Source organism: Ictidomys tridecemlineatus, chromosome 3 (assembly GCF_052094955.1).
Source record: "Ictidomys tridecemlineatus isolate mIctTri1 chromosome 3, mIctTri1.hap1, whole genome shotgun sequence".
Classification (NCBI taxonomy): Eukaryota; Metazoa; Chordata; class Mammalia; order Rodentia; family Sciuridae; genus Ictidomys; species Ictidomys tridecemlineatus.
This window is the reverse complement of record NC_135479.1, coordinates 22,777,661-22,803,452: the sequence shown is the minus strand read 5'-3', so window position 1 is coordinate 22,803,452 and position 25,792 is coordinate 22,777,661. Positions and strand designations below refer to the sequence as shown.

Genomic DNA, 25,792 nt, shown 5'->3' with positions numbered 1-25,792 from the left:
CAAATGAATAGACAAGTCTACCTCAGGGCTTCTGTGATGAGAGGGGCTGAGGAAAAAGAAGTTCAGGACAGGAAGGCAGAAGGAGAGTGGCGATGGGGCTGCTCAGGGAGGGGAGGGCCTTTGGGCAGAGGATGAGAAGGGAGGGAGGGGAGGAAAAGTCCAAGTAGCAGAGCCTGGTGTGTATGGCCCAGGAGTGGTCCCAGGACAGACAGAACCCCTAACAGGCTGCACGGAGGGGAGAGGCGGAAGTAGCAAGAAGAGAGCGGCAGCTGGGGCTGGCCCAGGGCAAAGAATGAGCAGAGCAGGCTGCTGGAGGGCACCTGGGCCCCTCCTTGCACTGCTCAGGTAGAGGAGCCAGAGGCCTGGGGAGCCCAGGCTTGGGGGCTGGACTCTAAGTTCTTCACTTGCAACTGAATGCTGCCCACTCCAGGGGGCCACACCACCTCTGAGTGGCAAATTACTGGCACAAAGCCCAGAAGAGCTGTGTGTAGTACAAGGGCTCATCTTATAAGCAGCTGACAGATCACATTGGTAGCAGCAAGAAGGGACAAACAACTACAGAAAAATGACCTCTCATTCGATAAGCACTACATGCACTTCTTCCTCTGTGAGTTTCATGGGATGATACCTCAACTCATTAATTAGGGAGCCAATTTGCATTCCATGGAGTTCTGGCAAGATGGCAGCTGGGAACCAGTCCTTGGTGAGTAGGAAAGAGGCTGTGTGGGCCCAGTGAATCCACCTTCAGTGGCTCTATGGGAGGGGTGGCTGTTGGTGGCACTGTGTCCTTTTGTCTACCTTGGTGGGTGAAAAACCAGGAGCAGGAAATAAGCAGGGGCTGCCCCGAGGTGGGGGTGGGGCCGCGTGCTCTCTGCCTGCTTCGTTCCCTGCTGTACCCAGGGGACCTAGAGTGCCCCGCGAGTGATATGTAGAATTCATGGGGACCTGCTCTTCTTATTCCCATTTTACATAGGAAGGAACTGAGGCCTGGAGTCATGAAGCTACAAGTGGCAGGTCTGAGTCTGAGCCAGGGTCTGTGTGAACCTAGAACCAGAACTCAGCCTTTTGGTTTCTTGGTGGGTTCCGCGTGCCCCTGCTCCCAGCCTCACGCAGGGTACCTTTCCTTGACTGTCTCCTAGCAGAGGAGCCAGGAAGGACCCACCATGGAGTGCGATGGCTTTAAGATAAGCCATCCACATCCCTGGGAGTATCTGGGATAAGTGTCCTTGGCATCCAAAGCACAATGGAGAAGCTGAGGGATAAAGAGCTTTCTCCCGGCAAAGCCAGCAGGGCTCCCACATGCCACACAGGAGTCCAAGGCCTTGCCATTCTCAGAGACTCTGGGGGCCCCTTAAAGGCTCTGGCCACACTGGCCATGATGAAACCCTCTGGGAGCCTTGTGGGGAGTTATAACACCTGTTGACCTGTGTCTCTCATCTCATTTCAGATGTCCTGTGTGCTATTAAATGCTCACGAAATTCACTAGAGTTGGGGGAGTGGCTCAACTAAACAGTCTCAGAAGTGCATTTCAGGCATGGTGGCACACGCTTAAAATCCCAGAGTCTCCAGAGGCTGAGGCAGGAGGATTTGTGAGTTCAAAGCCAGCCCCGGCAACTTAGTGAGACCCTAAGCAACCTGTCGAGACCCTGTCCCGTACATACATATATATAAGGGCTTGGGATGTGGTTCCGTGGTTAAGCACCCAGCCCAGGTCACTGCTTCACCCAGGCACTTAGCCCTGGCCCTGTATGTCCTTATTCCTCATGAAGCTTATCCAAGTTTTAGGACTTGAAGTCTGTTCTTGCAAGTCCCTGAGGAATCCCTGTTTCTCAGGCCCTGGGCTTCTGCCTCCAAAGAAGGTGTCTGGGTTGGTGGGTGAGTCTGTGACCTGCACGGTGTCTTAGCCCTGAGACTCCCTGGTGTCTGGTCCTTTCTATTTTCAAGGGGAAGATACCCGCTGAGCCCAGGCTGAGAAATGGCCTGGCATTCATGACCAACCCTTCCTCTTCCTCCTCTTCGTTCTCTATCCCCCAACTCCCAGGAAGGAGGAGGAAGAGAAAGGGAAGCAAGAAACTTCACAAAAGGCAGGCCAGCCATGGCTTCAGAAGGAAGCTGGGAGGTACCATGGGACAGGAGAGGAACTTAAACTCTCTTAAAAACACAAGAATAGAAGTGCTGTCCTATACCCTCAGTCCCTGCCTCAGTCCCCACATCCCAAAGAGCACCCAAAGCCAGTCCTGAGGCGTCCACAGTGGCAGGGGGGCCTTGGTCATGGTGTGTGTCTTCAACTGTATGTAAGTTTTTGGAGGGCTGCTGCCTAAATCTTTTTACTGTCCTCTGCCCATGGACTCCAGCACCATTCCCTCCAAGGAAAATTTAATAACAAACCACAAATTGTTCAGTTTCTGGGTTACTTTTCCTTGGCACTAAGAGGGTACATCTCTCTGGGGTTTCAATTTTATGTCAATAACAATACCTGTCATATATTAGGCAAACCACCCCCCAGGCCTGGGACCTACCAGTAAATGTCAGAGCTGCCATTTCTGGTTCTAGCCCTTTCCACAGCTCTGGGAGGGAGGTTGGGGTCAGGTTACAGGTGAGAAAGGGAGGCCCAGAGAAGTTAGGTGACTGTATCCCCAAGAGCTCAGCAGTGGGCCTGGGCTATGAACCCTGTCTGTTGACTCTGAAGCATGTTGCAAGATGGCAGAAAGCCCCCTGTCCCTGAGAACAAACCCCACTCACTTGGCAATGGGGTGAACTCCACGGCCGACGTGCTGGTGATCTTGCTGGAGTCCAGCTCCACCCGGTGGTATTCAAAGATCGTCCTTCGCCGAGACTCTGAAACAGAGGCAGAGCCTGTCCTCAGGAGCCTGTCACAGCCAGAGGGCTCAGTGCAGCCACTGAGGGAGGAAGTAAACCCACCAACCTGGGAGAGACAAGAGCCAGGAGCTGACCTGGAGAGGAGAGGCTCTGTTGTATGCAGGTTAAACTACCACCACAGAGGCGGGGCTGCTGCTGGAGTGAGGAGACGGCCAGCCTCTGCTTCCACATGCCTCTGCCATCACAGGGCTGTTCCCTGAGCCATGATGTTTCCCTCACCCTATCTCCTTGTCGAGCTCACTCTTGCAGATCTGGCTCAGGACCTCTTTCCCTGAGTGGCACCTCTTGACCAGTTCCTTCCTGTCCGTACTCTGGCTAGGTGTCCTCCTCCCACTGTACTTACCAGGTTGTGTAGACCTTCTGGGCATTAGACTGTGAGCCTCAGGTCCCGAACCTGACCCACCGTGAGCGTTCTGCTACAGTCTCTTGCTGACCACTCTCTCCTCCTGGATGGAGGCTTGAGCAAGGTTCAGGGTCTGGATCCAGGTTTAAGTCCTACCTTGATCCCTGCAGAAACTACCCTCAGGACCTCAGAGTCAGACAACCCAAGTTCTGATTGGAGTTCTGCTCCTGACTTGCTAGCTAACCTTGGGCAAGTCAGTTGAGCCTCTGTTTCTGGTCTGTGAAGTAGAAAGACAGAGACACTTGCCACAAGACCTTTTGGAGGAAAAAAAAACTGGAATTGTAGATGAAAATATTTATCTTAAAATGGCAATCTTCTATGTGCTGATATTTCTCATGACCACACCATGTCCATTCATGAACCAGGACTTGGAGTTGGTTTCCTTTAGCTCTGCAAGGCCGGCAGCCAGCTGCTGAGCTTCCCCACAAGAAGAAAGGGCACTGAGTGTGTGGTCTTTCCAACGCCCTTCCTCCTTCTGGAAACAATATTCCTTTTGGGGGAACAGTGCCCAGCACACTGAAGCTGCCGTCTTCCATGACCCTGCCTCACAGTGATTGGTTCAGGTCTGGGTGACAGATTTGAGATGAAACCAATCAGAGATCTTCCCTGAGACTTTTCAACTAACCAACCCATGAATGACAGTGTTTCCAGTCTCATGGCCACAGAATAAAGTTATTTTATAGAAAGGAACAGGAAGTACTAGTGTGGTTTCAAAACCTTCTCTGGCCCCCATTTTCCCAGTTGTTCAGCTCCTCGCTTAGTTCTTTGTTCTACTTTGATATTCCCCAGTGCACTCCCCTTTCTGTTTAAGCTACTTTGGATTGAGTTTTTAGTACTAGAAGCCCAGAGTCGGTAAGGAAATATTTCTCATTCAACTCTAGATGGTTTGGGGGAAAATTTCCCAAGGGAGCAGGAGAGCCACCATGCAAGGGAAGGCCTCTAGTGCCCTATCCCTCACCCCTCCTCCTGTGTGAAGGATTCCGGGGGCACCCACTGCTTAGCAGAATATCTCAGCTCTATGTCATCACTTACTTATCCTCAACCTTGGAATAGCTCCCTCCTGTTTATCCCAGGATTGAACCCTCTTTGGTCTGGGGCCAAAGTTCACTCCTTCCCCAGGACACCACACTGCTCTGCTGAAGGTACCAGTGCACACTCAGCCCCTGAAACATTCAAGCCTGTACAACGTCATTCTAAGCAATGAAAAGGAAACTGCTCTGGCTTTGGTGCTAGCAAAGGTCCCTGGAACTAAACAAAGGTCCCTCTGAATGCAGCCAGAAGGCCTGGGCTTGAAATGTTGGCACTGACCATTCCCACTTTTCTTTCCTACTTTCTTTCTTTTTTTAATATTTATTTTTTAGTTGTAGTTGGACACAATACCCCCATTTTATTTATTTATTTTTATGTGGTGCTGAGGATCGAACCCAGGGCCTCGCACATGCCAGACGAGCTACTACTGAGCTACTACTGAGCCACAACCCCAGGCCCCCATTCCCACTTTTCTAAGGGAATCCATCTGTTATCCATGAGTTGGTTACAGCTCTGGGCTGGGTAGGAAGGGCAAGGGAGTTGGGAGGACTGACTGAGACTGGGAGGAAGAGAAGCCCAGGATCAGGAGAGTAGTCACAAAGGAAGGGGGAAGTTGGGGTTACTGTGACTAGGCAGATAGCTCTGTTTTTACTACTTGGGTGACCTTGGATGAGGGACGTAGGCTTTGTGAGGCCCATTCAGAAATGGGACTAGTCTTCCTCTACATGGGGTTGTCCTGAAAATTAGACTACTTATATAAATAAAGCACTCGGACCCCAAGAGCCACTTAATACATGAGCCCCTCTTTCCTCTCAGTCCTAACGTGTTGTGTGTGTGTGTGTGTGTGTGTGTGTGTGTGTGTTACTGAAGATTAAGCCTCACGCATGCTTAAGTGCTCTACCATTAAGCTACATCCCCAGATCTTATGAAATTTTATTTTGAAACAAGTTCTCACTAAATTGTTGAGGCTGGCCTTGAACTTGCAATCCTCCTGCTTTAGCCCCCTGGGTAGCTGGGATTATAAAGTGTACACCACCATGTGGCTCCCAACTCCTTTATTGTCTTTGTTTTTCATGTAGCTGAGACTCCAGGGCACTTTCAGGCCCTCCTAGCCCCTCCAACTCCTCCCTAACCAAAGTTTAGTTTATAAACTTGAACATGGAGAGAAAGTATGCCTCACTTCTTCCCCCACTCTTTCTTCCCTGTCTCTCTCCCCGAATGGTTCTTGTCTGAGACTCCCTAGTGGGCCCTGCAGCCCCCTACCACTGTGGAGGTTGCTGTGGACAGACTGGAGATCCTCCACAGAGGTGCCTGACCATCATCTTGTCTAACTAGGACCAACTGGTCCCCCACCTTCACTCTCTCAGCCTCAAATGCCCAGTCCTGTGGGCCTCTCCATTTCCCTCTGCTGGCCCCGAGGCCCAGGCTGCTTCTCTTCCAGGGACTACCACCTCTTCCCTGGTTTCCCTTCTTTCTTCCTATGACAGAGTAGAAGCTGTTTCTTGCTTTTTCCCTCCTAGAGAATAAGGCAATAAGAAAAGTGGGGAACATCACAGCCCAAGTGGTGAATTGGCTTGGGGGTGCTGGGGGTTGGGGTGAATCTCCCATGCCCCTCCCAGGGCTGCTCAGAGAGGACTGATCGCAGAGGCTCCCTGCCCCCACCCCCACCTACCAACCCTCCCCAGGAGGCAGGGGGAGGACCTTGGCCCCATCCTTCCTTCCCTGCCACAGAGAATGACTTCTCCAGCCCGAGGCACCCTCCCCCCCATGGACTCCTAAATTAGAGCCACATGATTTGAGATGAGATCCAAGCCTCCCCCTGCTTTTCTCTTCCCGCTTCCCTGCCCGGCAGACCCAGGAACACGTTGTTCCTCAGAAAAATGGCTAAAAGGAGTGGGTGGCACGGGGGTCCAGGGGGGCCTTGTAGGTGCCCACCAGGGGAGCCCCACCCAGGTATGGGCTCCATAGGAGAGGAGAAGGGTCCAGCTCTAGAGAATCTGACTCGTCAGGTTGAGAGTCAACAGAGAGGGCTGGGGATGTGGCTCAAGGGGTAATGCGCTCGCCTGGCATGCGCAGGGCGCTGGGTTCCATCCTCAGCACCACATATAAAAATAAAAATAAATAAAGATGTTGTGCCCACCGATAAATAAATAAATAAATAAATAATTGCAGAGAGTCAACAGAGAGCTAAGAAGTCAAGTGTCCCGCAATTCATTTCACAAATGGGGAAGCTGAGATTCAGACATTAATCCATGGACTGACACATTTTTGTACAATACTTTTCAATTTACCAAGCCTATCCACAGCCTTAAATGGGAAATATCTATGATAATTAAACGAGAAAGCTTGCACAAAAGCCCAGTACCACTGTGTACCATATTCATTTACTCCTTCAGCACACAGGTATGGGCACCTGTTCTGTCCTGGGAACCCTGCTAGGTCCTGAGCACTCAGTGACACACCAGACAGACCTGGCACTGCCCGCCCTGGGGCTCCTATTAGGAAGTTACCAGGATCTGAATCATCTCATTTACCCTCATGACTTTCCAGGGTTCACAGACAAGATGTTACCAGTCTCCCCATTTTATAAGGAAGAAGGTGAGATCAAGGAAAGGACATTACTTGCCCAAGGCCACATAATTTTTTTTTTTCAGAGACCAGACTTACAACTCAGGTATCCATGCCAAGGCAGCTTCAGAAGATCATCAAAGACATCTACAAATGAGTGTTCAACTGTTGCCTGGGGTCAGGTGAGGAAGGGCTGAGGAGTCCCCACTGTAGCTCTGGCCAATTTCCATGGTGTAAATACTTCCACCAGCGCTGATCTCCAGCTGCCCATTTGGAACTGCTAAACATGGTGTTGGGGAGAGAGGTGTCTAGAGAGTTCCTATTTGTGTTTCTAAGTCAGATAGAAACATTTACATATCTGTCTTTGAAAGTAAGAAATTAAGCCAACATCCAAAGGAATTGAATGATTGTGTGTTTATTTTCTTCCTAAATAACCCTCAGTCTCAGAGAAAAGGAGGCAAGCCTCAGAGACATCGTCAGCAACTTCCAGCTATCTACAGGGCTGCTGTGGTCCTAAGAGGAGTCAGACCCCCTCATGAGTTGAGGGGAGCAAAGTACACAGAGCCTGGACATGCATGTGCACCCCCAGGCACATCCACGCCCCCTCTATGGACACACATACAAACACACACACACCCAGGCAGATACACACAGATTTTTTTTCTAGTGCTAGTGATGAAACCTAGGGCTTTGTACATGCTAGACAAGGGCTCTCCCATAGAGTCACAGCTCCAGCCCCACATAGGTTTATATATATATATATACCAGAAAGACCCTTTGCCAGGCGAGAGTGAGACTTGACAGAGAATGCCCAGTCTTGTGAGGAGGGCAGGTTTTTTGTAATTCATGTGTCCAATGAGGCACCAAAGTCCTCCTATGCTACATGGCACCACCTGTGTGACCCATTGCTATGAGAAGGGGGCCTGTGGACTGGGAACCTCTCCATAGAGGACAAGAACATTCTAGGCAGGCTTTTGAAGCTCCATCCCCACCCACTACTCCCAGGATCCATCTTTTCTTCTGAGAAAAATCATCCCTTTCAGGCACCAATGGGATTTAAAAACTGAATGGGAAACTCCAGGTCTCCCGCTTCTGCCTTCCAGGTTGCCTAGCTGTGCCCTCTGCAGTCCACTGGCAACCTTTTTCCCTTTTACTCCCTCCCTCAGCCTTAAGGCTCAGCAGAATGGCCATCCCCTTCTTGAAGACTTCGGGCAGTGGGTGGCCCCTCCTCTGAGCTTCACCACTCCCTGTGCAATGTTCAGTGCCACCTGTCACACTGCTTGGTCAGTATCTCCTTTCCTGCCTGCTCCTCTCCCTACCAGGCTCTGAGCTGCCCCTTGTATTTATCTCTGCACCCTGCCCATGGCACCAGGCCTTGTATTAACAGAGCCTCAAGAAATGACTGAGAATTGCACGAATGGGGTACAGTCATGCAAACCTCAGCAGCCTAGTATAGCATCAGCCCTAAGGAAACACACCCTTCCTCCCCCGCCACCACAGATTGTGGTCTTTCCAAAAGAGCTGTCCCCAGGTTGCCACAGAAAACTAGACAGACCTCTTCCTCGGTTAGAGCCCAAAGAAGGGGCAGAGCTGGCTTTCAGGAGTCTCCACCTGCAAGGATGCAAGGCAGAGCTCACCCTTGGTCGAAGGGAGGGAGGAATGGGAGGGACAAAGGGACTCTGCACATGTGGAGACCTGCACTTGTCAAGGAAGCTGAGTTTAAGGACAGAGACACAGGAGCAGCAGCCAGGAAGGGCAGGGCTCTGGGGAAGCCGCCCACCAGGAACTGGGGCAGAGCTGGGCAGAATTAGGGATGTGCTCCGGGCAAGTGTGCAGCCAGAGATGGCCAGATGTCCTCCAAAACCAAACAGCCCGACCAGCGGCCGATGAGTGGTGGCAGGGAGGGGGATGCGGTTGAGTGTGTGGCAATGTCTCCAATTGAAAATACCGGCTTCCTCCAACTGCCAGCTCCAACTGGTTTGAGGTATGGCTTTGGTGATTTTTTACTCTTTGTAAACAGGATCCTTAATATCCCTGCCTATTTGCCTTTGGATCATTTCAGCAACATCTGGGGCTTGCCCAAGGACAATGACATCCATCTGCATTGTCCCGGATGCTTTCCAGAACCAGCATGGGGGCTGCCCCAGAGCCGCATTTCTGGCAGTTTGGGAAGGTCTGGTTTGTCTCTGCTCCCAGTCACTCAAGACCTGGAAAATGCTGCTGCCCTGTCAAGACATGTTCGTGGCTCAGAAAGAGAAGTTTATGTGTCCTGTTTTTTTTTCTTTTTTTCCATATCAGCTACCAGGAACATTGGTTCCGTCAGAAGAACCCAGGACACTGAAAGGTCCAGCCTCCAAAATCCCCCAGAACAGGAGGTCATGGTATAAAAAAAATGTAAGCCTAGTGTGGTGGCGCAGGCCTGTGATCCCAGCAGCTAGGGAGGCTGAAGCAAGAGGATCGTGAGTTCAAAGCCAGCCTCAGCAAAAATGAGGTGCTAAGTGACTTAGTGAGACTCTGTCTCTAAATAAAATACAAACTAGGGCTGGAGATGTGGCTCAGTGGTCGAGTGCCCCTGAATTCAATCCCTGATTACCCCCTGTCCCCCCAAAAAAGTAAGATGAGGGGTCCCAGCACAGTCTGCATTCATTCATTCCTTTGCTTATCTGATTGGTCATTCAATAATCATGGCTTGAGCCCTAGCAGGGACCCCAACCTTTGGGAAGGTAGGAGGATTCCTCCTGGGATCAAAGCGAAATAGAAAAGGGGTAGAGAAAGAAGAGACCAGACTCAGGAGCAGAGGAGGAGGGACCAGCAGAGAAAAGGGCAAGAGGGGAGAGGACCCCAGGCAGATTAACAACCTCCAAGGAGGGGCTGTGGCTGTGGCTGTGGCTCAGCGCCGTAGGGCGCTTGCCTCACACGTGTGAGGCTCTGGGTTCGATCCTCAGCACCATATAAAATAAATAAATAGACAAATAAAGGTATTTAAAAAGATAATACATTTTTTAAAAAAGCCTCCAAGGAGCCAGGTGTGTTGGCACTTACCTATAATCCCAGCAACTGGCAGGGGTAGGGGAGGGGGGGGCTGAGGCAGGAGCATCAAAAGTTCAAGGTCAGCCTCAGCAATTTAGCAAGACCCTGAGCACCATAGTGAGACCCTGTCTCAAAGTTTTTAAAAAAAAGGGCTGTGGGTGTTGCTCAATGGTCAAGTGCCCCTGGGTTCAATCCCCAGTAAACAAACAAACTCCAAGGAAGAGCACTTTGAAGGATCCTTTATCAGGAGAGATGAGAAGAGGAAATGGGCCAGATCTGGTGATCTTTTCTCCCCTAGCATCCTCACTTGGCTGGTCCCTCTCCTTCTCTGGCCAGCCCAGGACCTCCGCCTCCCCCATCGACAGCCTGGAATGGAGGCATCGCACAGGCCTCTGACACACATCTGGTCTCAAGTCTGCCTTGGAAAGGCAAGTTCTGGAAAAGGAGGTGGAACAGCATGTTGGGGCCATCCAAGGCCATTCTGGGGCCAGCCAAAAGGCAGGCTGCAATTTGGAGCCCTGGCTTAATCAAATCCTCACTAACCCATTCCACTAATTCAGAATCTGTCAGTTTTGACATTGGCTACGCTCAAGTTGCTATTATAGAGTCCATGAAATAAAGAGTTTCTTAAGCCAATGAATAGAGGAAATTCTACTGACTTCTGGTGGTCTCTCTGGGCATGGTGTCTAGGCCACCCCCGATGTTCTGAGCACCTCCGCAAACAGATGCTGCTAACCGCACATGGCTTTTGTCTTCATCAAAGTCTGTTTTTCAGTCTGTGCTCAAAACATGCCGAACAGTTTATGGAGGAAAGTAATGGTAAGAAGAACTCTGGTGGTTCTCACCATCTTCTCTCAACCCCAGGAGGGAGACTGTGAGGCTTCAAACCTGCTCAGCACAGCGGGGAGGGAAAGGCCTGCTGCCTGGGCTCCACGTGGGTCTTGATTAGTGAGGAACCAAAGCCCACTCCTCACATGGCCCCAGGCGGGGAAGAGCCATGCTTGGGTATGAAGACAGAGATGCCACCCATTCTGGGTTTGGACAGTGGAATATCCATGGAGATAACAGGATCTGCAGACCAGAGGGCTCTGCCTGAAAATCTCATTCAAGCCGTACTTACTTGGGGCTCGCTGTTATTGGCAGCTCTACCTAACCCAAGCTTATTCCCCACTTGCAGGGTGGAATATCAGACTTAGAGGAACCTGGCCTCTTCGCCACAGAAAAACCTTCATTTCCCAAAACAGAGGTTTCGTTTTATTTCACGGAGGCCCATTTTATTTTTATTTTTGCAGTGCTGGGGGCGGAACCCAGAGCCTTGCACACACTATGTGGCCCACTTAAAAATCCAATGAAGGCCAGAGAGAGTATCCCAGAAAAACACACGAATGAGAATGTGTCCCACTTGCGTCTCACTGTTCCATATACAAATTTATGAGCTCCCAGACCCCCTAAAGGCGATGCTCACTCCCCATACTAAACTCAGATAAAAGAGGAATGCAATTTCCAAAACACGCCCAAACACAAGTGGCATCAGGCTCTGTTCTCACACTGAGTCACAGCAGAGCAGAGGACAGGGTCTCTGCTGTACCCATTCCTTAACAAGAGAGCCCCTGGGCTTGGGGGTTCACAACCCACGGTGGGGAGAAGGCAGCTGAGCAGGGCAGTAGGACTCCCTCCATATCAAAATTGCCTGCAGGGCAGAAAGGGAAGCCAAACTGCCCCGTGGAGGAGGCACCATCCTGGTCAGACAATGGATGGGTGAAAGTTTGTCAAGTGGTAGAAAGGGTTAGGTGGAGAATATTTTCTACAAGGAAACTGTGTCACAAAGATGTGGCCAGCCCATGGCATACTTGGAGAACGCAGGGTACATGGACAAGGGCTGCCTGGGAAGAGCATAGCAGGTAAAGGGAGGGTTTGGAAATGTGCCAATATGCTGCGCCCTGCTGCGCAGGGCTCTGAATGCCATTCCAAGGGTTTCTGCCTTGATCTTGTAGCAACAGAGAGCCAGAGGGTGGTATGACCAGATGTAGCAGCCACAAGAATAGGGGATGGAAGGCGGGGAGACAGGGGGCAGGAAGCACCAGGCAGGATCTAGGGGTCAGGTACCAGCTTTCACCTGGCAGGTAGGCCCAGCAGCACCGGGGACACAGACTCCAGCAGCCTCTCCAGAGGCTGTGGGTTCCCTCCTACCTCTGCTGACTCCTCTGTTATTTCAGGTGGGCTGTGCTTCCTCCCTGCCCCCCCTGCCCTCTAGCCCTCCCCACCCTGTCCTGGCTCCCTCTAAAATAGGCTTTTATTCCTGAATCACAGAAGAGCCTCAGATGCAGATCCCTGGGGACCTGACTTCCTCTACTTCACCCTCATTCAACAGCTTGATCCAACGCACACTTCCTGAGATGGCCTTGCACAGCGTCCCAAGGGAGGCACAGTTGAAACAGACCAGCGCCTGCCCACACTGGATTCCTCCATGTACGCAGGGTGAGGAAGGGAAGGAAATAAAGCCCAGACCCCAAGAACTGTCCCCAGAGACAGCCGGTGTGCACATAGGGCTGTGGGTATCTGGGAGAGCCAAGAAGGAAAGAATTCCTTCCTCTGAGTGGGATGAGGGCAGGTCAGATTAAGAAAGCCTCCGTGGAGGCGTCCAGGATTTAAATTGAAGATCTGGGATGGCATTTTTCCTTTTATAGCTATGTGGCCACAGGCAAGTTGATCCACCTCTCTGAGCATCTGTATCCCCATTCAGAATAGCACAAATGTACAGACTTCACTCACCCTATTGTGGGGAAGAATTAATGAGAGGCTGTAAAATGTTGAGCCTGGGGATTAAAATCAGTATGGTGGGCAGACTCTAAAATGACCTCCTGGTATTAGGCCTTGACCTAGTGACCTGCTTCTGACCAGTAGACTATGGCAAAAAATGATCAATATTCAACATCTTGCTTGCCTCTACTGCTGTCTGGTTTGCCTGCTCAGGTGAAAACTTGCTGCTAGGTCGAGAGCCATCCTGAGGAGTGTCACAAGGCAAGGGACCAAGAGAACTCCTGGAGGAACTGCATCTTTCCAATGGTATGTGCCGGCTCCTGGAAGCTGATTCCCGCCCCCTGCCCCTCCATCACTGGAACCTGGGCTAACACCGCAGCCTGTGCACGACCTTGAAGCAGATGACCCAGATGAATCATGCTTTGACTCACAGAAACCGAGACAATATATTTATTGTTTTAAGCCATCAAATTTTGGGACAATTTATCAGACACATTAGCTACTTCCTACAATCAGGGTGATATGGAGACGGTAACAGCTGGCTGTCCAGGTGCTAACCAATCTTTAGAGCAGGTGCTAAGGGGAGTGTGGACCAGCCCCTGCAGGCTCTGGGAGTTCAGAGAGTTCTCATCTAACCTTTTCTGTGTGTCTTTTTGTATCTTTTTAAATTTTAGACCAGATACATTTATTCATGAAAAAACTATATAATTTTGCCTGTGGTCCCAGCTACTTCGAAGGCTGAGGCAAGAATATTGCTTGAGCCCGGGAGTTAGAGACCCACCTGGGCAACACAGGGAGACCCCTATCTCAAAAATCAATGAAGGAAGCAAGTTATGTGTAATTTTATGAATGAAGATAATGAAAAGCATTCAGAAATAACAGAAATAACAGTTTGTAGAAATGGCACGTGTCTCAAAGGGGGAAGTGCCCAGGAAGGAACTTTGGGGAGCGCTGTCACTATGGCCTGTGACTTTTTGCCACTAATTATAAAAGCCACATGAAAGTGCTGTGGTTGTGGCCTCTGACCTGTGATATACCAGTGTCACCTGCTCTTACCCCTGCACCATTTGCTATCATCCCAGGTGCTGCCAGATTGTGAAGGCCGGCAGGGAAGGCACTCTAACAAGGGACCACAGTCCCCACATGCCTGACACTGAGCCAAACACCATGCACTGCTGCCTTCATCATCACAGGAACTGTGGGAGGCAAAGTGCCACTCTCCTACCGGATGACACAGATCAAGCAAGAAACAGAGAGGTCAGTGACTTGCCAGGGGTCACACACCGGTGGAGAGTTGGACTCTAGCCCGGGCTTCTGCCTCTGAGCTGACACGCTGTGCCGACAGCCTGGAGTATAGAAGGTGCTAGACAAAGACTTCTAACAAAGCCCTGGTCCTTGCCCGCAGACTCAGGGGCAGAGGCTCTGTCAGGCTGAACCTCAAGCAGGACTATCTTCCTCTGTGTCTCAACTGAGCTCAGGGGACTTGATTGGCTTCCGCCAACACAGACGGGCCAGGACGCTGCTCCTAGAAGCCCTGGGTTGCACAGAATGTGGTGCCCGGCCCCTCTACAGGAAGGAGCCTTGGCAGGTGCTAGGCTCATCCTCACCCAGCCTGGTATGGCAAGGTGGAGCTCAGAATGTCCCCAGCCCCATCAGGCATTGAGTGGGAGGGAGAAGAACAGCAATGGCTTCTCCCCAGACCTGCCTAGGTTCCTGCAGGTCACATAGTGGGACTTTGGTACACACAGCTCAGCAAAAGAGGCCAGGCCAGAGAGTCTCTGGGTCCAGGGTCATGAAGCAGTGGGTGACACACCTACAGCCTCCTGGGGAGTGTGAATCAGACCCTTGTGGATACTGGCTGGGGGTCTGCAGTAGGAGAGAAGGAGCTGTGGTTCCTGGAGATGTCAGCACAGGAGGAGGACCCGGGAGGAAGCACCCCTCTAGTTACTCCCCCATTTTACAGATGAGACAACTGAGACTAGAGGGGAGATGTGGTTTACCAAAGGACAGAGGTCACTGTGGTGTGGCTGAGGCTGGATCCCATGTCTCCTGAAACTCCTGAGAGCCCTTGACTCACCGGGGGCGGAAGCCATTCTGGTTGTGCTCTGGGAGGCTCAAAAACCCTCCCCTGGTGTCTCTGGGGATTTCCCCAAAGCAACAGATGCCTGAGTCGAAGGCTCTGGCTCCTTCCCCTCCACCAGACATTGCCTCCCACTGGACATTTGGTTGGAAAAAATGGTTCCTCTGCTGTGACCAGAGAAGCGCTGGGGTTCATCGTGCCCCTTCTCCCCTTGGCTGCCAAGTCTCTGCCATCCTTCACTCCTCCCAGAGCCAACCCCACCGGCCTGGCTTCCAGCTGAGCTGGGTCCTACCCTGCCCGGGTCTCTGCTGGATCCCTGGGGACTCACCTGGCACATCCAGGGATGGGTTGACAATCATGAAGGCGTCTGACAGGCCTGCTTTGACGGGGTGCTGGGAGGAGCTGATCTCCAGGACGGACATGGGGATCTGCAGTGGGGAGAAGAGGCTCTATCTACCCCCAAGCTCCCTGGGGCCGGCCTTGACTTTCCCGCTGAGCTCCAGAGTCTTCCGCCTGCCCAGCGTCACCTTTGGAGGACTCAAAAGCACCTCAAACCCAAACTCCCATCCAAACTCCAGTCTTCCCCACATCACCTCCAGCCTGTCTCTCCCTGAGTGAACAGCACCTCTGTGCAGCCGGAGAGCCGGGGCCTCCTGTCCTCCCTGACTTTTCTTTCCTCCCTCATATAATCCAGCTCCCAATTCTGTTCCTTCCTTCCTTCCTTCCTTCCTTCCTTCCTTCCTTCCTTCCTTCCTTCCTTCCTTCCTTCCTTCCTTCCTTCCTTTCTTTCTGTACCAGGGACCCCACCACTGAGCCACATCCCCAGCCCTATTTTGTATTTTTTTTTAGAGACAGGGTCTCACTGAATTGCTTAGCAGTCCACTTTTGCTGAGACTGGCTTTGAACTTGCGATCCTCCTGCCTCAGCCCCCTGAGCCACTGGGATTACAGGCATGCGCCACTGCGCCCAGCCCAGAGTGGCTATTTTCAAATAGCATATCTCATTGCTCCCCTGCATCCTCCTGCCCCGCTCTTGCCCCTCCGACCACGCTGCCTTCCTCCAGAGCTTAGTGCCAGCTCTGATCTCTCCTGCCACAGGACCGCTGCACGTGCCCGTCTCTCCCCTGAACACGCTCCACTCTGCTCTTTAACTCCCATTCATCCCGCAGACCCCGTCTCTCTTCCTTGGGGAAGCCTCCTTTGGCCTCTGACAAGGTGAAGAGCCCCCCTGACAGTCTCTGCTGGCACCAGGCGCCTCTACTCGGGAGCACTTGTCACAGTGTTGATTGGGCCTTTGTCCCTGCCATTATTGTCTATCTCTCAAACACAGCCACCACTCCACAAGGACAGGGCCCGGGTGGGGCCTGCAGCAGGCTTCTTAGCATCCACATGCCTGGTGTGTTGCGGACTCCCTACAAACACCTGCTGGGGGGAGGAAGGCTGGGATCCAGTCTCTGCAGCGGGGCCCACTCACCTCTTTGTAGCCGAAGACAATGCGGCCATCACGGTGCAGAGCGGCCTGGAAGGTGAAGCTGCCCCGGTCCTCCCGGCCTTGGAGGTAGACGTGGTCCCACTGAACGACAAAGACTGTCCCTGAGGAGAAGAGCAGAGACCTGGCTGGACAGCCAGAGTGGAACTGGCCAGGGGTTTGCTCCGTTCAGGATGACGGGCTTCACAGCAAACTTGAGAAGGTGGAGAGCTGGGCAGCCCCCAGACATCAGCCCGGCTTCCAGGCTGTGGAGCCAGAGGTCCTGCTTCAGCCCCCAGACCTCTAACCCCAGGCGGGGTCCCTCCTTCTTGTCATCCTGACCCCTTGAGATGAAAAGGACAGGAGATGTCTGTTCTCCTGGGTGAGAGTGAGAAGCATCCAGGCCCCTGACATCTATTTCACCTCTATTAAGAGCACACACATAGATTTTGTCATCTCACCAGACTCTGCAAGTAGCTGCATTCTGTTCCTGTCTTTCATTTGAGGAACTAGCACAGAAAGGTGGGGTGGCTGTCTGGCTGTGTGATAGTGCGCAAGTCCCTTGCCCTCTCTGAGCCTGGGGCTCCTCTAAAGGGGGTGGACCAAGAGATCCCTGGGGCTTGATGACTTACACTCTGAGATCTGCCCTCACCATTGTCAAAGTAAGACACTGTGGAATTGTCGGAGTAGCCAGGGTTGAAGTTGGCCATCAGGGGGGCCACGTACTGGGTAGCTGTGAGCATCCGGTGGATCACGTCGCCCATGAAGATGAAGCCTGGGGGGGAGAGGCACAGAAGGGTTGCCGGAGGTGGCCTCCAGGGGCTGCTCCTGGGGGTCTTCTCCCCAAGGCTGGAAGAGAGCCTCAGACCCCTACATTCCATCCGGAGCTGGTGGCTCTGGGTCTGGTGTGTGTGGAGCAAAAGGCCCAGTCCAAAGAAGGTTCTCGCTGTGTCTCCAGCTGGACACATAGCATGGGAACAGGAGGTGACTCCCACCTCCCCGGATCCCTAGGGAAGTGGCACCCGGAATTGAAGTGCGTGGGAATCAGATGGGCTCCTGCGAGCAACACGGAGCCTGGTCCCAGGAACCCAGGCTTTCAGTGTGGTCTCCTCTTCCTCTCTCTCAGATTCAGAGACCCAGGGACCACAGGGACCTAGCAGGACACACATACGCACACACACACAGACACACACACACACACACACACACGCACGCACACGTGCAGCATGAGGGGGATGCTCTGACAGTCCTGATCTCCCTCCTAAGATGGGGCACCCAAGACAGCAAACCTGCGTCCTCTCCAGTCTGTCTATCAACCCCCTCTCCACTGAGACCCCTGCCTTCAGCCTAAGATGTCCGGACCTCCCAGGGCCCTGCTGGCTCGCCTTACCTCCAGTTGCTATAGTGATCTGCCGCAGAGGATGCCCATAGAAAGGGAAATCGAAGGACAACACCACTCTCTGCAGGGGACGGGAGAGAGTTAGCGTGAGTCAAGCCACAGGCCAAGGGTTGGGCACCCACACTTCCCCATGCTTGTCTGGACAGAGTGGGGGGGCAGACATGGCCAGGGCAGGCCCTTAGGACTGAAGGCAGGCACCCTCACTCTGGGTGAGCTCATGGGATCCCCTAAGAAGCCCCCCCCCCAGATCACAGACCTCAGGCCCCTGCCATGCCTACTCCCAGGTCCCCACAGTGCAGCCTCCCACCCAGACACACACACGCCGGGCACCCTGGTCACTCACCGAGGCCTGCCGGTGGGTGTTGGAAAGGATCCTGTGGACCTTCACTTGGTTCTGGTTGGCCTCACCCACGTTCACCCACAGTTCCCGACTACGGGGCTCACTGGGGCCGTAGACACGGGACACATAGTAGCTGTGGTTGTCCTCCTGCAGGTGCCCAAGACAAAGCCTCAGGAGGCGTGGGGAGTCGGGCAGGCCAGGAAACGCCCTCTGCTCCTCCCCACTCAGTCTGCTGGATACAAGAAGTCACCCGGTCCCAGGGCACTGGACCTGTGGCCCAGAGGGCTAGTTTAGAGCTCTGGAGCCCCCTCGGCCCTAGACAGCTCACTACCTGGCCCCGACCCCTTCCCAGCACGCCTGCTGCCCCTGTGCCCAGCCCTGCCATTGCAGACAAACCCGAGGTTCATCCTGAACTCCCTCCACGTCCCCCACCCTGTGCCTTCAGAGTACAACCAAGACCTAGTTCAGCTCGAGGGAAATGAGGCAGAAACAGACAGAACAGCCCTAAGAAGAGCCTTATCTTCAGAGAGCGCCCAGATAGCGGGGAACACATAGGCCCTGCCCTGGGGGAGCAGCCAATTTAAGGGAAAACACTGGATCTCTGAAGGTGCCAGTCTAGAGGAAGCTACCTGATCTTGCGGAGTTCTAGTCTGATGGTGGGGGTGGGACACATGTGAACAGAACACCCAGACTCGGACCCTCCAGCAGAGTGATGCAGAGCCCATGCCAGGGTAACCAGAGAGGTTTTGTTTTTCATTTGTACCAGGGATTGAACCAGGTCCCTTAACCACTGGGCCACACCCCAGTCTTTTTTTGTATTTTATTTAGAGACAGGTGCCGTGTTTCACGACTTAAACACTCAGGGTCACTGGGCTGCAGGAAATAATCACACAGAGATACCTTTTTCTTTGGGTCCTAGGACGGCTCCTCTGACCTTAAGGGTCCACCAAGAAACAGAACGAGCATGTGTTGAAGCCTTTTATTGGGGAGAAGCCATTCAAATGAGGCAAGGGGTCAGGTTTCGGGGGGGGGGTTGATGTCTGCTGTCAGCAGATTGACTGACATCTAGGAAGGCCATACCCAAAGGCAGAGCAAGAGAAGGGGACACACAAAGGGAGTTTCCATTGAACATTCTATCCCAAACAGGACAAAACGGTAAGATTACAAAAGAATAGGTGAGTGTAGCTCAACCCCAGGGTTGTGCCTACTCAGAAGACTGCCCTTGCTATCCGAGCAGGGGAAAAGACCGAGTCCCGCACTACCTGGCCAGATAACAGTCCCCACGGTGCATCAGAAACTGGAAGGCATGGTAATGCACTGTGGCTCCCCACTGACAGGGTTTTCCCTAAGTTACTTAGGGCCTGGCTAAGCTGTCAAGTTTGGCTTTAACTTGCCATCCTCCTGCCTCAGCCTCTAGAGCCACTGGGATGACAGCGTGGCCACTGTACCCAGCACCAGAGGGTTGTTAATGAGGAGAGAAGCAGCACAGAATCCTTTGAGTCATAATTTTGAGTCTCTCTTGTGTGCCTGAGGGGGATCAAATATGGAAGGAGGCAGATTGAGGTGTGGGGGGGTCCTCTCTGTAGTCTCTCCCCCAGGGGAGCATTTGGGGCCAGGGTTTACAGGAGGCTGGAGAAGAGTAGAAGATCCAGGGAGCAGAGCAATGTCATCACTTCCTGGAGCTGGCCCAGGAGCACCTACATAGGAGGCCAGGTGGCCAGGAGGCACGGTGGGCAGGTTCCATTGGCAGCCACCGCAGAGATGCCCTGGGCACCATGGGTCATTAATCAATCTGCCCAGCGGCGGTGGCTGCAGACACAGCAGAGCAAACAACGTCATCCCTGCCAAGCTGCCAGCTGCCCAGCCAGCTCTTGCCCCAGGTCCAGCAGGAACCAGGGACTCCTGCATTCTTCACCCGCTGGGAGGCAGACTCTGCTCTTCTGTCAAGTGTCACACTTGGTCACCAGGGGTCGGGCAGGCTGGGGGAAATGAGTAAAGAGACGTGGGGTGCAGTGGGGTGTCCCCACCGCCTCTGCACCACTCCTCCTCCTGCCTCTAGATGGCCCACCCCTCGGCCAACCTGGAACGGAATCAAGCTTATCTCAAATGCTTTTTGAAGTCACATCACTCTGCCCACAGCTATCGGGGCTCCTGGGAGATACTGTATTTGGGGTAAAATGCGAACCTCTGAGCCTGGCATGTGAAGTGTCAGCCTGAGCCAGCCCCCCTTCTCTCTGGCTTCATTTCTCTCATGCCCCCATGCACCCCTGGGCACCCACTAAACAGATTGAACTCCTCTGACAGTCTCAGGCCACCACACAGGAAGAATCACAGCCCCTGTATTCTCCTCTCAGCGGATTCCTGTTTCTTTAGTGCTCAGCTTAAACATCACTTCTTATTGACCTTCTGACCTTATCTGCCCAGGGACGACCTCCAACCCTTGCAAATCATCATCCAACATTTTTGGTGATCAGGAGTGAATCGTGTCTGCTATTTTCAATTGTCACATGGGCCCAGACTTATTGGGTTAATGAATTCTACCCATGAAGCCCCTAAGGAGGCCCTCCTGATGCCACCACCCCAGGGTGAGGCCAAGTGCCCGTGTCAGAATGCCGCTTCCTATTGCTGCCACAGCTGCCAACCCTGGGGTTCCAGGAGATGCCCAGAGGAAGATGCACTGCTCTCCAGCTCTTCCCACTGCACCAAAGCCATCTTATGCCAGGGATCACAGCCTCCCTGAAGAAACAGCAACTTCTGCCCCCGCCTAGCCCTCTTCTTCCCTCCAGGGCTCAATCTCTTCCATCCCCATCAATCTCTAGTGGGCAGCCCCACCTCAACCAAAAGCAAGGGCTAGGGTTGTGGCTCAGAGGTAGAGTGCTTGCCTGGCATACGTGAGGCACTGGGCTCGATCCTCAGCATCACATAAAAATAAAATAAAGGTATTAAAAAATCATACAATACTTAGGGAAAAAAAAGAAGCAAAGCAAAAGATACCAAAAATCACCTGCCAAGTCTGTGTTCTCCAACCTCTGCAAAGACAGGCGTACCAAAGTGGGTCTGCTGATGCCCAACCTGCCTCCTGAGATTTGCAGCTGAGTAGTTTTTTATTATATTTGTCCTCAAAGCAAAAACTTTACAGGGGCCCTGGACAACACTATGCATCTGACAGTCTGAAAACCCCCAACTCTGAAGCCAGTTTATATTCAGCTGGGACAAAAAAAAAACTGTCATAGCTGTGGCTACAGCTCACCTCCTGCCCTAGCCTCCAGTTCAAATAAAAACGTAACTCATTGGGCAGTAACTTATATAACTTATGTAGCTCAGTGATTGAGCAACTTGCCTAGCATGTGTGAGGCCCAGTACCACACACACCAAAAAAAGCAGTTTATTACAGGGCACCAGTTAGCCTACAATTTTAAAGAAACCACTTAAATGTCTGTTTCTGATGGGCATGGTGGCTCATGCCTGTAATCTAGTGATTCAGGAGACTGAGGCAGGAGGATTGCAAGTTCAAGGCCAGCCTTAGCAACTTAGGAGGCCCTAAGCAACTTAGTGAAACCCTATCTCAAAATTAAAAAAGTAAAAAGGGCCAACGATGTGGCTCAGTGGTAAAGTGCCAACGTGCCCCTGGGTTCAATCCCTGGTACTAAATAAAGCAAAGCAAAACAAAACAAAAACATAATTGACAGAAGAAAAACCAATGAGTGAGCTGAGTGTTAGTGAACACTTGTAATCCCAGTGACTTGGGAGGCTGAGGCAAGGCAGAGTACAAGTTAAAGTCCAAATTCAGTAATTTAACAAGACCCTGTCTCAAAATAAAAAAATAAAAAGAATTGGGGACGTGGTTCAGTGGTAAAGCACCCTTGGGTTCAATTACCCTTCCCCCCCAAAAAATGTCTTTTTCTGCCTTAATTATGAGACCCTGACACACTGGGAGGGTAAGATCACCTCTGTGCCCATGGCTCAAAGTTCTCAGATACTCGGTGCTCAAGAAGCATGTACCCCATGAACTGAGACCTTGTGCCAGAAGCCCACGCTCTTCTTTTTGCCTTCTTATGAGAGAAGAAGAGACTGGGGCCAGGGAGGGATCCATGTCCAGCAACTGGGTAAAGTTTGTCTCCCTGAATCCTGGGCTACTTTTCTATGATGCCTGGGTGAAGGGGAAACCAGTGGCTCAATTTAGGTGAAGCCAGCAACTAGGTAGCACTTGAGTCCTTGCACGCCATGGGGTATTTAAATTGTATTCCCCAAAAAGATATATCCAAGTCCTAAGCCCCTAATCTGACTATGGTCATTTTTAGAAATAGAGTAAAGATCAAGTAACAATGCAGTCACACTTGGTTGGGGTGGGATCTCAATTCAACAAGTGATGTCTTTATAAAAAAATAAATAAAAATTAGAAAAAGATGGTGATTTGGACACAGCTACAGAGACACAGGGAAGAAGGCCATGTGATGGCAGATTACAAACCAAGGAATGCTGAGGATTGCCAGGAGCCACCAGAAGCCAGGAAGAGACAAGGAAAGGGTTTCCTGTGGCCTTCAGGGGCAGCATGGTTTTGCTCACACCTTGATTTCTGACTTCTACCCTCCAGAATAAATTTCTATTGTTTAAGCCACCAAATTCGGGGTAACTTGCTATGGCAGCCCTACAGAACTAATTCACGTGCCCAGTTGTGTGTGCTCCTGCGGCTCAGTTGGGGAAACCTGCAGTTTTTCCCCACTGCACATCACTCCCCTGCTTAGAACATTCTGTGGCTCCCAAGCTGCACTCAGATCTAAGGTTATGCCCCTTACCACAGCCTACGTGTCCCTGTGGGCACTCTGGCCACTGCCTATCCAACATCCATTCCCTTTTCTTCTCTACGAACAGAAAATTGATTTTTGTAGCAAGCAGCCATGTAACCAGCAAAAAAGCCTTTGAAGACATGCTAGAAGGACGCTTAAGTCCCTTGATGTGCCTGTTACACAGAAACAAATCCTTCCTGATGCCTGGTGGTCTGGCCCCTGCCCAGCACCTACTCCTGGCTCCCTGCTCTCCATGCTCCAGGCCTCAGTTCCAGAAATTACCAAGCCCTTTGTCTGTCCCAAGGCCTTGGTGCCTCCTGTCCTTGAAACCTCTTCCCCAACCCCATTTAGTAGCTGAGTCTTCCTCGTCTACCAAGCCTCAGCTCAGGGTCACTTCCTCACGGGGGCTTCCCTACATCCTTTGTAACTCCCATCACACCCTGAGCATCTAAAATCTTAATCCTTCATGTCTTGCACACTAGTGATGACTGACGTGGCTTTTCTATCCATGTCTGCCTATCCCATAGATGAAGTTCATTAAGGACAGGGCCCGTCTTTGCCCAGGGTGCTTCAGCACAGGGCAGGTGCTTGGCTGGAGGATTTGCAGAGCAAAGAATGGCCATGAAGTCTAGGTCCCTGGAAAGCCTGCTGCTCATTATTTGCTTGCTTTATTGCTGCTACCAGGTGTTCTGGTCAATGACAGGCTCAGGTTACCAAGCAGCAGGAGGCAGCAGATGGGGAGCAGGTGCTGCTCAGGGCCCCACACTGGAAGCCAACTGGACTCAGTTCCCTCCTGGGAGCCTGCGCACGCCATTGATGGGAGAGGGGCTAGCTGCACTCATCCTGCTTCCTGGACTCCAAGGGTAGGAGCTTCCCCAAACCGTCAGATACCCAGACGCTGGGACAGATGCCATGCTCTACAGCAGCGAAGCCCAAACAGACGCTGACTCATCTCTTGCTGCCTCCCCTAAGACGCACAGGGAAAGGATAAGGCAATGCCTCTAGCTGACCCGCTGCTCTGAGTCCTCTGTCATGTGAGGACAAGTGGTCTGGTCCACAGCCTGTTGTTGCTGCTCTGCTGAGAAGCCATGTGCTGCGTGTCCCAGCTCTGATGTCTGGGGGGTCCTTGGGTTCATTTTTCAGTTCCCAAGGAGCCCTCCAATGGCACCTCTTAACTGATGCCAAGTTTGCATCCATTTGGACTCAAAAAGTCAGAATCCAAGGAGCTGCCTCCTCTCTTAGTCCACTTGCTATTGCCAATGACACACCAGCTGGGTGAGTTTTAACCAAAAGAGGATTATTTTGGCTCATGGTCTGAACAAAGTTGAAAGGCTGCTCCTGATGATGGCCATCTTGCTAGCTGAGTACCAAGGTGACATAGGGTATCACAAGGCAGATACATGGGGTAGGTGCACGTGTGTGTGTGTGTGTGTGTGTGTGTGTGTCCATAGCCCCTTATGCTCTCACCCTCTTCTAAAAGCCAGCAGTATTCATTCATGGGGACTCCCCCTTGGTGGCCTTCTCCACTCCTAATCAACTCCTAGTGGCCCTGCTCCTTCATAGTCGGATTAGGTTACCACTCTCTTAATAGCTCACAGTGAGGATTAAATTTTCAACACATGAAGCCCTCAGGGACACCCGCAAATCATATCCAAACCACAGCGAACTCCCAGGTTGAGAGTCTTTCCAATGGTCAGCAGATCCCAAGGAGACCAAGGGCCTCCATCACCAAAGACCAGGCCAGGCAGAATGAGGCCAAGACTACTCCAGGATTCAAAAAGTACCAAGTGCCAGCCAGGCATGGTGGTGCACACCTGTAATCCCGGCTACTTGAGAGATTGAGTCAAGGGGATTGCAAGTTCAAGACCAGCCTAGGCAACTTAGTGAGACCCTTCTCAAGAAAAAAAATTAAACGGGTGGAGGGTATAGCTCAGGGGTAAAGCACCCCGGGTTCAACGGCTAGTACCAAACAAACAAAAAGGTACCAGGTGGAGCTGGCCTTCCAGGGGGAGGGCTGCAGCACCATGCAGAATCTGCCTCAGGTCCCAAACACACCCCCAGACCACCTCTTCCAGCGCAGGGTGACTTTGATCACTCCAGGACAGGGCCACGAGGAGCTGTATCTATTTAGAGCACTGGCCAAGGGACACTGCGTGGTGATGGGGTGAAGGGCAAACTGCATCCTGGAAGGAGGGGTGGCTGGGAGAGGGGTCACTCGGGGCACAGTCAAGGACCAAGCCAGGGGGTAGTTGGGGGGTTCGAGGAGAAGCCAAGCAGGCCTTTGGAGCCCCAGGGGTGGCAGTGAGCCAGGCATTTTATGGTCCCCGCTGCCTGCAGCTGTGGGAGGTGAGCACTAAAATTAGTCCCATTTTCTAAGTGGGGAAACTAAAGCCCAGGATCAAAACTGAAACCAGTCAATGTCATAAAGCAATGACCTTTGCCCTGTCCACTGTCTCTCAGGTCTTTAAGCAGGTGACTTAGGCCACTTTTCATACATGGGTTAAAATCTCGCACCGGGAGGACACCCGCGGGTTCTTTATGGAGAGGGAGCTCAGGGACCATGGCACAGTCACCTCCGCACCTTGAAACCTGGTTTGGGACCTGCTTGCTAAATGAGCTGAATGACAAGGGTCTCAAAGCCGATGATGCCACAGCCATGTTGAGAACACAGAGTGTGGGACGGCAAGCACAGCACCTTCATCCATCTCTGATGGCAGATGAGACAAAAGCCACTTGGGAAGCAACCAGCTGCCTCCTCTTGGAATCCAAGCACACGCACGGTGTCCTCACAGCTGGGACACCCTGAACAGGAGGGCAGCTCCAATTCCGTGAGCTCTTCTCCAAGGAAGTGACACCAGGAGAGAGATGCTTTCAGGCACAAAGAATAAGAGCCCTGGCTGGACCCAGCTTTGGCACAGAGGCAGTGAGCTAGACCAAGTGACTGAGAGTCCAGTTTGGGGCAGCAGGTGTGGCACATGGATGACTCATGTCATCAGGGTGCCATCTTGAGTGGGACAGCCCCATGGTCCAAAGAGGGCTGCCTGTGGAA

General features: G+C 52.2%; 1 protein-coding gene across 2 annotated transcripts in view; it reads right to left on the bottom strand.

Annotated features, from left to right (window-relative positions):
- Window positions 1-25,792, bottom strand: part of Plxdc1 (plexin domain containing 1) — a 62,511-nt gene that overhangs the window by 14,495 nt on the left and 22,224 nt on the right. For both annotated transcript variants that reach the window (XM_078042092.1, XM_078042093.1), the window contains 6 exons: window positions 17,960-18,103; window positions 17,608-17,677; window positions 16,870-16,992; window positions 16,224-16,342; window positions 15,079-15,178; window positions 2,743-2,838 (listed from right to left, as the gene is read on the bottom strand). In XM_078042092.1, coding sequence (XP_077898218.1) covers window positions 2,743-2,838; window positions 15,079-15,178; window positions 16,224-16,342; window positions 16,870-16,992; window positions 17,608-17,677; window positions 17,960-18,103 — 652 coding nt within the window. The remainder of the gene's footprint in view (window positions 1-2,742; window positions 2,839-15,078; window positions 15,179-16,223; window positions 16,343-16,869; window positions 16,993-17,607; window positions 17,678-17,959; window positions 18,104-25,792) is intronic.